Source organism: Microtus ochrogaster, linkage group LG8 (genome assembly GCF_000317375.1).
Source record: "Microtus ochrogaster isolate Prairie Vole_2 linkage group LG8, MicOch1.0, whole genome shotgun sequence".
In the NCBI taxonomy this organism is placed as follows: domain Eukaryota; kingdom Metazoa; phylum Chordata; class Mammalia; order Rodentia; family Cricetidae; genus Microtus; species Microtus ochrogaster.
Genome location: NC_022033.1, coordinates 707512 through 719074, shown reverse-complemented (window position 1 = coordinate 719074; position 11563 = coordinate 707512). Strand labels below are relative to the sequence as shown.

The 11563-nt window shown below is 54.5% G+C and overlaps 1 protein-coding gene across 2 annotated transcripts; it reads right to left on the bottom strand.

Moving 5' to 3' along the window:
• Nucleotides 1-23: 23 nt before the first annotated feature.
• Eef1a2 (eukaryotic translation elongation factor 1 alpha 2) lies at nt 24-8160 on the bottom strand. 2 transcript variants are annotated; one of them, XM_026787191.1, is made up of 7 exons: nt 7856-8160; nt 6435-6651; nt 4843-5022; nt 4055-4351; nt 2466-2616; nt 1142-1398; nt 24-376 (listed from the first exon to the last, which is right to left on the bottom strand). In XM_026787191.1, exons 2-7 carry the CDS (start codon nt 6576-6578, stop codon nt 32-34), a joined length of 1374 nt encoding a protein of 457 aa, XP_026642992.1. In that variant the 5' UTR covers nt 6579-6651; nt 7856-8160; the 3' UTR covers nt 24-31. The 2 variants fall into 2 exon arrangements, with proteins under 2 accessions (XP_026642992.1, XP_026642993.1); XM_026787192.1 differs by lacking the exon at nt 7856-8160 and adding an exon at nt 6771-6857.
• Between the last annotated feature and the right edge of the window lie 3403 nt (nt 8161-11563).

Genomic DNA, 11563 nt, shown 5'->3' with positions numbered 1-11563 from the left:
ATGAGACCTCCTACTAAACACTACACTTTGCTCAGTAGTTTGCCTTAGTAAAGGAGCCCTTGACCCCGCCCGCCAGCAGCGCATTGACCCCAGCTTGGACCAACCACCGTCTTAGTTGACGCCTTGAAACACCTAGCTCACCGAGGGGTGGGTACTGTGAGAAGCTCTCCACACACATGGGTTTTCCGGGGACCATTTCAACAATGGCCGCATCACCAGACTTCAGGGACTTGGGATTGTCCTCCAGCTTCTTGCCAGAACGCCGGTCAATTTTCTCCTTCAGCTCGGCAAACTTGCAGGCGATGTGGGCTGTGTGGCAGTCGATAACTGGCGAGTAGCCAGCGCTGATTTGCCCAGGGTGGTTCAGGATGATGACCTGAGAGCAGAGTTGAAGACAGCCATGAGTCAGGTCTCCTAGAACAGTGTTAGATGGGGTGGCTCCAGTCACAGGGTCACCTCCCGATCCTCATGTTTGTGTGGGATCCCTTCTGGGCTCAGATCCCAACATCTTGCCAAGCATATAGCAAACCACAAGGCAATCAACAGACACCTGCACTGTTTGAAAGGATCAGGACGACACAGACATATTAACCCTGGCCAGAACCAATTAGAGTGCTTCTATTACATTTCAATAAAATTATCCTAAAAACTCTTATCCCGTGGAGAAGTAGTTAAAGAGGGTGCCATGAAAACGTAGAGCAGGAGATTCAGCAAGATGACTCTGGACAAAGGTGCTTGCTGCCAGGTCTTGAAGACCTGAGTTCAATCCCTGGAGTCACATGGTGGAAGTAGAGAACTGATTCCAAGTTGCCCTCTGATCTCCACACATGTATTGTGGCACACACACGCGCACACACACAAGCAGATGTGACTTATTTTTAGTTAAAAGAATAAAGTGCTAACAGTGACACCCCAGTCAGTAAGTTAATAAAAGCATTTTCTAAGGTCGAATACCCCAGAGTAGAACTGCTGAGGGAGACCTGAGACTCTGCTTACTTATGTGCACCCGTGTAGCCTTGGAACATGAGTGGCCTTCGGATGAAATGAAGGGCTTTCCCCTTCAGTGCCAGGTCACTGTTGTGTGACACCTCGGCCCGTCTCTCCCCTCTTCCGAGAAGGAATGTCCATACACGCCACCAACCTGGGAGGTGAACTGGGCAGCCTCCTGAGGCGGATCAGACTTGCTGTCCCCGCAGACATTGCCCCGGCGGATGTCCTTGACAGACACGTTTTTCACGTTGAAGCCGACGTTGTCACCCGGCAGGGCCTCGCTGAGGGCCTCGTGGTGCATTTCCACAGACTTCACCTCCGTGGTGATGTTTACGGGTGCAAAGGTCACCACCATGCCGGGCCGCAGAATACCAGTCTCCACTCGGCCCACAGGCACAGTCCCAATGCCTAGGCCAAGAGAGGGCATGAGAGGGCAGGCCAGAGGAGGGGTTCAGGGAAAACAAAAGCAGAGAGCCTGGAGGTAGGCAGAGCTTAGGAGTCGCTCCTCTCTGGAGGGGGTCAATGGAAACAGACTCCCTAGGAAAGCAGTGGGTGAGGTGACAGTAGGAGAGAATCCCCTGGTCCAGTCAGGGAATGCGAAACTAAATCAGAGTTTCCAGGACTCAAGGATAAAGGGCAAAGCAGAGACAGGGGGATGGGGTCGTCCCCTAAAGGACAGCTGTCCCTCCGAGGGAGCATCACAAGCCTTTCTCCTCTCTCTGAGAACCACAGCTAGGCACGGGTCAACTCACTAGGCTTGCTCTTGCCCACACAGGACTCCCTGGGTCCTCCTGTGACTCTGCGGTTCTAACACTGAAGAGGCATCTGGTCCCAGTCCTTCCGACAGGCCTGCCCACAATGACAGTGTAGCTACTACAGAAATACCTTGATGAATGAGTGACTGGGAGAGGGAGCACTGCTCTCCGTCTTCTGGGAGCACGGGGGTGGTAGCGTTGTGGGGTGACAGAAGAGCCAACCGTTGTATTCTGTGTTGCAGTAAGCCTCAGCATGATATTCTCATTCCTCTCCCTTTGCTTGTTCCATGTTTTACTTTGGTTTTTATTGATCAATGACTTGTAATTCTCATTCCTGGACTAAGACTGCCTCCCTCCCATGAGACAGGCACCCCTCTCCCTGCAGGTGAAGTGTAAGTCAGTTCAACACTCCCATCTAATGTCCTTAGCTGGTGGCTTGGGGGAGTGGGGCGTGGGAAAGAAAAATCCTACTGAATGCTGCATGAATGGACGGGTGGGTGGAGGTGAGTGGGAGAGGTGACCGAGTGGACACGTGGATGTGGATGGATGGATAGAACAAGAATCAAGATCGGTGGATAAATGAATGGGCATAAGAGAACATGGTCTTGGGAGAGAAGTGGAGACAACCGGCCTGAGGGCTCCTTGTTGATGTCCTGGTCAAGGCGGGGGACAGAGCCTGCTAGCACCTGCAGGGAGCTCCAGTACTGAGGCCTCACTCACCACCAATCTTGTACACATCCTGCAGTGGCAGGCGAAGGGGCTTGTCAGTGGGGCGAGTTGGGGGCAGGATTGTGTCCAGGGCTTCCAGCAGGGACACACCACTTGCATTTCCTTCCTTGCGCTCTACCTTCCAGCCCTTGAACCATGGCATCTGGGCAGAAGGAAAAAAAAAGTGCCAATTAAAGGGCAACCTACCTGAGCACCCCCTCAGCCTCAGATCTCCAAGATTCTGGGGGTGGCACCTGCCTAAAGAGTAGCCTGGGAAAGGAGACTCGCTGTTCAAGATGAATAGTTTGCCTCTCAATCCCTTCTCACATCCCCAACCTCACAGGGACTCTGAACAAACATAACTTAGAAAAAAGGGAAGAGGCAAAGAGAACAACCAAAACCAAACAAACAAAAACACCTCCCCAGACTGTACTGCCATGTCCCAAACACTTACAAATGAGGCCCGTCAACCTGGCCTGATTCCCTGCTCCGTCAGGGACCTGGTCAATCACAGCCCAAGACAGGGCAAGAACCAGGAGAGTAGGGACTCAAGTCTGACCAATGGCCATGTCCAGGATAAAGTCCAGCCTATGCCCCAACCCCAAAGCCCTGCTGGCTACCAAGCTGCCCAAGGTCTACCACCACCACCACCACCACCACCACCACCACCACTGCCTCTTTGGAGGATGACTTCAACTCTTCCTAACACAGAGCTCCTCGTGGTCCACCTGCCACACACAAGAAGTAAATCCACTGAAGGGGCTGTGTGTCCTCCTGCCTTTATCTTTATGACAAAGTCTCAGGCATCTCAGGTCAACAGATGGCTCTTAAAGTATGGGTGAACAAAGTCCCAGAGCACAATAGAGCAGTAGGAAGCGGGGGTGGGGGACCCCTACTGATCAAAAGTCTCCAGGGGATTCTAAGGTCCTGATAATCATACATCAGCAAGAGCAAGATGGGGTATCCCCTGCCTGTCAAACTCTGTCCCCATACCACCAGGCACTGGTCTCCAGCTATCTCCAGAGAGCCTATTCTCACACCATTTCATTCATTGTGGGCAGCTGCAAAACTGGCTAAAGCCAAGTGCCCACCTTTCTGGGCAAGGGGTCTCCTCTGGATAGACCAAGATCTAGGTCCCAGGCTCTATCTGAAAACCTCCTCTTCACCCTCAACTTAGAGGCCCAGAACTGTAGAAGCTTCAAGCTTTCCAATTGACCAGCCAAGAGACATTCCTCCACAATCCAGGCCAGCACAGGGACATGCATGCTTCCCAGATACCAACTCACTCTTCAGACCTCAGAGGAGGCAGCTAAGGAGGACCTTGTGGCCTTGCTGGTCCTGCAAATCTCGAAAGCCAGGACAGAGACTTGGGAGAAATAAAAACTGATCTTCCCCCATAGTGAGATCCAGGGCCCACCAGGCAGCAGCCAGAGAAGGAATCCCATCTTCCTCTTTTGGCCTCACGAGGACCCCAAGTGCAGGTCCCTTACTAGGGGAGATCCCCAGGAGGTTGGCACCCATCACTACAGTGCTCCCAGAAACCCAGCTAGATCAAAGGGAACTTGGCCCACCCTTCCCCCACCATCCCCGTCCTCACTCACGTTGGGTGAAGGCTCCAGCATGTTGTCACCGTGCCAGCCTGAGATGGGCACGAAGGGCACTGTGGCTGGGTTGTAGCCGATCTTCTTGATGTAGGCGCTGACCTCCTTGACAATCTCATCATAGCGCTTCTCGCTGTAGGCTGGTTCCGTGGAGTCCATCTTGTTGACACCAACAATGAGCTGCTTTACACCCAGAGTATAGGCCAGGAGCGCGTGTTCCCGGGTTTGCCCGTTCTTGGAGATGCCGGCCTCGAACTCGCCCACACCTGCCGCCACGATCAGCACCGCACAGTCCGCCTATCCAGCAGGTCAGACACAGTGAGCCCCCTGGGTCAGCCTTTTACCTGTCCCAACCACCCACAAAATGGGGCCTGAGCAGTTATTCTTGGGATGGAGACTCGGGATCTCTACCTCAAGGGTAGCAGGGGACTCCTCCCCCAGGCCCCGAGTCAAGGAGGCCCAGAACTGGCCATCAGCTCCACCATCAGCAGGCTGTGTGCCCTTGGATGGGTCATTTGGCCTCTGGTTCTGTTCTGTCTTCCTGTGACTATCTGACTGATTTTTCTACCCATCTTTCACTGTCCCTCGTGTGGCCTCTTCTACAAGACTCTGTCTGTGAAGGAACATGCCCACAATTTCCCCCTCTGTCTGTCCGCTGGCCCCAATAGTGGTGGGGTAACCCTGCAGGTACCCCATCCAACTGACTCAGGTCTTGAGGAACTCTGTGCCAAGCAAGATGGAGGTGAACTGGGCGGGGCTCTGTCCCGGCAGGTGCTCTCCCTGCACACCTGGGAAGTGCCTGTGATCATGTTCTTGATGAAGTCCCGGTGGCCTGGAGCATCGATGATGGTTATGTAGTACTTGGTGGTCTCAAACTTCCAAAGGGAGATGTCGATGGTGATGCCGCGCTCCCGCTCTGCCTTCAGCTTGTCCAGCACCCAGGCGTACTTAAAGGAGCCCTTCCCCATCTGGAAGGGTAGGGGGACAAAGGACTCAGGGGTCACATCCATCTGCCTGGCCTGCGCTGGGCCATGGAAGCAGTCATGAGAGATTAGGATTGGGCTAAAGCACCTTGAACCAAGGACCTCAGCACCATCTCTCTGGTCCTGACCCCCAAACCCTGCTCTGCCACAAAATGAAGACACCCAGATCAGCCAGCCCCACCCCTACTCCCCTCCTAAATGGCTGTGAACACACAAGTCCCCCAGCAGGGGGCATGAGGATCTGGAAGTTGCCAGACCTCATTTACCCTCCTATCCCTGGCAAAGGGTTCCTCACTGCCTGAAGCTAAGGCTCCACACCCTAGTCAGTTATAGGTCAATCATCTCATGGGTTTGGGGCTATAAAAAAAAAAACTCTCTGAGTTATTTCAAAACAAAAAAATTTAAAAATAAATAAATTGGTCAAGGTTTTGAGAAAAGTCTGGCTTTCCAGCTCTTTCTGTAGCTGATGAGTACTTCCAAATAGCTCTGAGACATCTCCCCTCTCCCCTTCCACCAAAATAAGAAAAGAAAGAACACCCCTACTAAGAGCAAGGCTGGCTGCTCTGCCGGCTTCTACCAAGGTGAGAGAGAGTCCTGGTGAGACTCCTACAGCCTGGACCACAACTGTGTCACTGCTCAGCCTAACACAACTCCCTACCATACTCTCCCAGGACAGGCTTTTGCATTCCAGGCTGCTACCCAGCCTGGAGGAGCTGTCCAGCCAGACCCAGACAAAACCCAGCTGGGACCTGACCCAGGTGACCTTCAATCACTCAGCTCCCTCCTACCACCTCCCCTCATAACACCCCCTAAAGGGTAAAAGCATCAGGCTCAAACACACAGAGTTGTGGCTCAAAACACACATACACACAGAGCAGGAATTCAGCACAGAGAGTTGCTGCCCTCAGCCCTTACCCAGGAGCCAGCTCTTCTGGGGGCAGAGAAGAGAATCCAGTTACAACCACTGCCCGTTCGTAGGTCTCGGCCAGGAGCAGGCTACCCCGACCCCCCACTCCAGGCATCATCCTGAACCAGCAACCTTCCCCAGCTTATCTGGAGAAAGTGGAGTTGGCAAGGCTGCTGCCCATCAAGATGCTATTAATAGCATCCTTGAGCCCTGGCTGTTACAAGACAAGCAAGGGCAGCACCACATCCAGCTTCAGCCCTGAGGAGCAAAAGGATAAGGCTTGAGGGCCCTCTGGCCTACTGAGACCACGAATCCAGAGCCCTCTGGTGGACCTGAGCAGGGCACAAACTCTCCCTCCCTCAGTACGAAGCAAATCTAGCAGCATTCTCAGAGGGAGGCTGCCCTGTTCACCCCCATCTCCAGTCACCTCTATCCTTGGAACGGAAGGAAGTAAACCGAGCAATGCCAGCACCAGGCCCGGGGTGCTCACCTCTGCTGCCTCCTTCTCAAACTTCTCAATGGTCCGCTTGTCGATGCCCCCGCATTTGTAGATGAGATGGCCCGTCGTGGTGGACTTGCCTGAATCCACGTGGCCAATGACCACAATGTTGATGTGTGTCTTCTCCTTGCCCATTCTGCCTGGTGGAGGGAGGGGCTGGCACTGTGGGGGCTTTGGCTCGGGGTTGAGGGTGTGCTGGGCAGGAACACTGTGGGGCCAGTGGCAAGGAAGACAGGTGATTAGGAGGCCCAGAGAGAGCCCAGCAGAGACAACCACACCACTCCCACCCAATCACCTGAGGTAGGACGAGGAAGGATTACCCCCTACCCTGGTCCTAGCCCAGCCTGGCCAGGTTGCACTCTTAAGCCACCTGTTCTCCTTCGCCCAAATGGTTTGTTGGTGTGTAAATGTTTGGAGAGTTGATTCGGAGGAAAGTTCCCTGAGGAAGGGTTAATCCGGTCTGGACATCACAGAGCAGCAAGCAAGCTGTGTGATCCTCTGGAGAGCCCTGTGATGAGTCACTGTGCCCAGCTCTCCAGTGCCCTGTCCTCCCTGTCCTCGATGCCGCCACCCCCCCCAACACACACACATACAACAGCTCAGGGAGGGACACTGCCCTACCCCCATCTGCTGCCACCATGAAGAAAAGGCCAGCACTCCTCAGCCCCTCCTCAGGCGAGGGCGCCATCTTCCTTTCTCTGCCCACAGGCTGGCAGGGGAGACAGCTGGATGGGGCCCAGGCATGGGCCCAGAATAGCTCAGGCCCTCCCCATATTCAAGCAGGGGGCAGCCATCAAGGCTGAGAGGTGAGTGTCCTGTTCTAGCCAGAGAAATAAAAATCTCACCCTGACCCAGCTCAGTAAGTGTCCTAAGAGATTCCCTCACTCACCCTCGCCCCCTACCATCTGGTCCAGGCCCTGGGTCTCAGAACCTGCGCATCGCTGAGATCAACTGAGAAGCTCCGGGCTGGGCCAGGGCGGGAAGGGGGGTGATACTAGGGTGGGAGTCACGTAGGGCGGGGTAGGGGTCCTCAGGTTTCAGCACCTCCCCGACCCTTCTCTGACAAATCACTGACACCCCCAGAGCCCCCAACCACGCCAACATCCGCACTGACCAGCCTGTCCAGCCCCGCAGTGCCCAGGAGAGCCCCAAGGTCACGGTGACAGTGTGATCCTAGGTTTCAGGAGAAGGCCCCCTGCCGCTGTCACTAAGTAAACAATCGCCTAGGAGACACGTCGTTCGACTGCCACAGGGACCCACCATGCCTGGTGTGCGACCGAGAGACCCCCAACCCAGGGGTGTAGCTCAGCTAGGTACCCCGTGTCCCCTTCTACCTTGGGATGGATTCCCTGGGAGGCGAACTCTTGGTGGAAACCTAAGCAAGGGTCGCCGGCCCGAGTGTGTGTCCTTACCCAGAGCCGAAGTCTCAGTCAGAGGGACTGGCGGCGGCGACGCCGGCGGTTTTATCTCTCCAGGAGGGGGTCCACCTATTGACGGTGCCGGCGCAATGCACTGCGCCCCTGCAGTACGGCAATGCGGTACCGGCGGGGGGAGGCGGGCTCCGGGAGGCTGGCGGATGGGCTGCGAGAGATGCGCGGACGTAGGGGCCAAGCACCCACGGGCGCCAGCCGGCGTAACGAGGATCCGAGAGGACGCAGCTGCAAAGATGCACCGGAGCAAGCGAGAGAATCAGCGAGCTAGAGCGCAGATCAGGAGAGAAAAACAGGCAAAAGGGCGGGGAGCACGCAGAGGTGGGGGCAGGGAAACAGAGCCAGGAAGGGAGGGGCAGGGATGGAGAAGGGAAAGAAGCAACCTACAGAAGAGCTGGGATAGCAGAGACAGTGGTTGCTAGAGAGAAGAATGAAAGGTACACCCAACATAAAGATGTTCCCGGGAAGGTGGAATGAACATAAAACAGGGAGACAGGGAGTGGAGGTGGGATAGGGAGAGAAGAGGCACAAGCCCAGGTCAAGGTCCCTGCAAGTCCTGATGTGGGCATCCAGTGCCTGCCCTGCTCACAGTCGAGTCCCAGTGAACATAAAGGGCAGTTTCCAGAGGCTTTCCGTGATGTGATCCCCCTGGTACAGTGCCCCTAAGCTTGCTTACATGGGCCCAACATGGCAGACCTTTGAGGCCGTCAGCAAGTCCAGCCCAGATACAACCTTGTTCTGAAGTCCTGGAAAGAGGCTTTTTCTACCTATTCCCTTAGGTGTGGGGAATGCATGAAGCCCATCAGAGTTCAGACACAAGTTCCAGGTCAGACTGTCTTACACATCCAAACAGAGTTCAGACCCCCCACTAGCCCAGGATTGAGCACCAGCTTCCTTCAGGCCCCATGGGTGGGAACGAGACCCTGAGGATTCCAAAATAGGCCTTATTAAGGGGGTTGTGGATGCCACGTGTCATCAGAGGCTTCTTCAGAGATCCCTATCTTGTCACCTCACCCAGAGCTTCCTATTTTCTGATGCTACCACGAGTGTTTGCCACTGCAGGGTATGGTAGGGCAGGCAGGAAGCAAAAGCTCCTTGGGTATTTATACTGAATGACAGCAGGCCTATGTCTATCCCTTCCACTCCGGTGTGGAATTGACCAAGACATAGAAGTGCTAGGTCAGGGCCCAGCACCTCCTGCTGGGGCAGTGCCCATGAGGAGCCCCTGGAGATGGGTACCCTGTGTGAAGAAGGAGTAAAGGTGAAGCTGAGGGTCCGTCTGGCCGAGGGCAGTCAGAGACCAGGCAGGCCTCTCAGATGACCTGGCACTTCCGCAGACTGCTGATACTGTCAACTGGGAGCCAGGAATTAAAAATAAGTTTCTGGCAAGACATTAGCATTCACCACACCCGCTTGCCCAGCTCGTCTCTCCACGGAATGCCTTCCTTCTTGCATGGAGATCAGGCCTGGTTTGGGATTCAGAAGGCTGGGTGGGCTCAGTAGAGGGGCCCAGAGTCCAGGATCCTTGGGGATAGCCCCTAGTCCTTCAACTTTGGAGGTATCACCGGACACCGTTCCCTATGTAGCCTTCCACTATGTGCATCTGAGACGCAAGGCCAGGAGCTTGCCCTAGTCCTAGAGGACTGACCACTGATGGCAAGAGGTTATCTCCTGCCTGAAACACCTATATGCTGACCTAGGGGAGGCAGGCCAAAAGTACCACCCTGTCATTAGGACATACTTTGCTTACCAGTGCCAATCCCTGAAGCCTTTGCCAGCGTGGAAGACCCTGTGAATACGTAGAAAAACAAACCTTCAAGAGGTAACAGAGCTGAGCTATAACACACTAACCCCACTGAGCAGCCTTAAGGGCAGCAGTTCCAAGAGGCTATTAACCCAGCAGCAATTGCCAGGCACACAATGGCTCCAGCAACTGAGCAACTATTGCATCTATCTGCATGTATCCCCCAAGCTCAGCGCTGGGACTGAATCCCAAGGCTGGGATGGGGCTTTCTAGGGGGACTTAGGTCCTGAGGGCGCTGGCCTTATCCATGGATTAAATACCACCATAGAAAATGCTTGTGAAGGGCTCTCCTGTTCTTCCACTTCCTCTGTAGGGCCTGGTTGGGCACCTTGCCAGAACTTTGGGCTTCTAGCCTCTTCAAGTGCATAGTTAGTAGTACTTAACCAACTAAGAAGTCAGCAACACTAAATAAAAACAGATCCAATAAGTAGACCTGGGGACCCCAAAACCTATGAGGAAACTGGGCAAAGAAAAACTAAGCCTACCACCTGAGATCACATAGCAAGTAAGTGACTCAAAACACTAGCACTGTGGACAGTATGACTTTCAGATTGAAGCCTAGGTCTCACCTGTGGCCTGCTTCTGGGTTACGAATTACAGTGACTCTGGGAAGCTGCCAGAGGTGGGGCAGGGCAGGCAAGGAGAGACTACAGGAAACCAGGATTCTTCCTAGGGGCAGTGTGGAGGATAGAGTGTAGGATCTGCCCCTCCTCAGCTCCTACAGGAGCCCCCAGATGCCATCTCCAAGCTGTTTGGGGAGACAGCATCCCCCTCTTTGGCTGGTGGGGGTTTCACAAATGTTGGGAATGAAGATACAGCTAAAATTAACCGTTATCAAGCTGCCAGCCCTGCAAATAAACCTGCCTCCTATTGGCTGTCGGTGATGTCACTGTCAGGTTAATAATAGCTGCGGTGCCCAGCTAACCACCTGTGTGGGTGCCTTCTGTGAGCCATGACCAGGCCAGCCTCCTGGAGTCAGTGTCCAACAGATGTGTGTCACTTGGCCCACGGTGGCTTACAAGGGGTCTTGGGGACAGGGTGACTAGACACCTTCTAGTCAGAGAGTTTCCAGAGAGCTCCACCTCGTTTGGGCTGCCAGATGCCTTCCGGCCCCAAAACACGGTCCTTGAGCATGGAGCCCATCACTACTCGTTTACCTGAGCCTGAGTCCTGGGCAGCCACCGAAGCAAAGGCCTCCCTTGAGACCAGCTTCCAGGCCAGTACCAGGAGACTAAGAAAGCTCCTGGGGCAGCAAATGAACTGGTTTCTATGATGAGGGGATTTCTAGGCTCTGGGGCCTTAACAAACAATCGGTACCTTCCTGAGTTAGAGCAGCTGGGCAGGCAGCAGGTGAATTGCAGACCTGGGAAATTTCAGCCTAGCCAGAAGCAAATATACTATCCTCCAAGGCATGAGGCCTGCAAGGTCTGAGGCATCCTGAGTCTGTCAGGGAGCCCAGAGCTACAGGGAGCTGTTGCCATGGTGAGCAGCAGCTCAGCGGGCAGGAGGCTCCTCCCTCCTCCTCCAGGGAGCCCAGCACTGCATCATCCAAGGAGCAGAGAACTGCTCATTCTCTGGAAACCATTAAGAGTATGACAGACATGGTGGGACACAAGTCACATTCCGTCAGTGCAGACCCGTTTCTGGGGTGAGGTCAGGGTACTCCATCCAGTAACACCCAGAAACAGAAGGGAAGACCAGGAAAGTACACGAGACAAGTCACTCTCCACAGCCAAGTCCAGTAGGATGGAGGGGATCCTGGGTGTGTGGTCAGGTCTTCTGAGGACTCACTGGAGGCAAAGCTCCCGTCAGTGGTCCTATCTTTAACTGGGGAAAGGGCACCACAGCACCTGTGTTTGACACATGTTCTTAACCACCTGACTGCC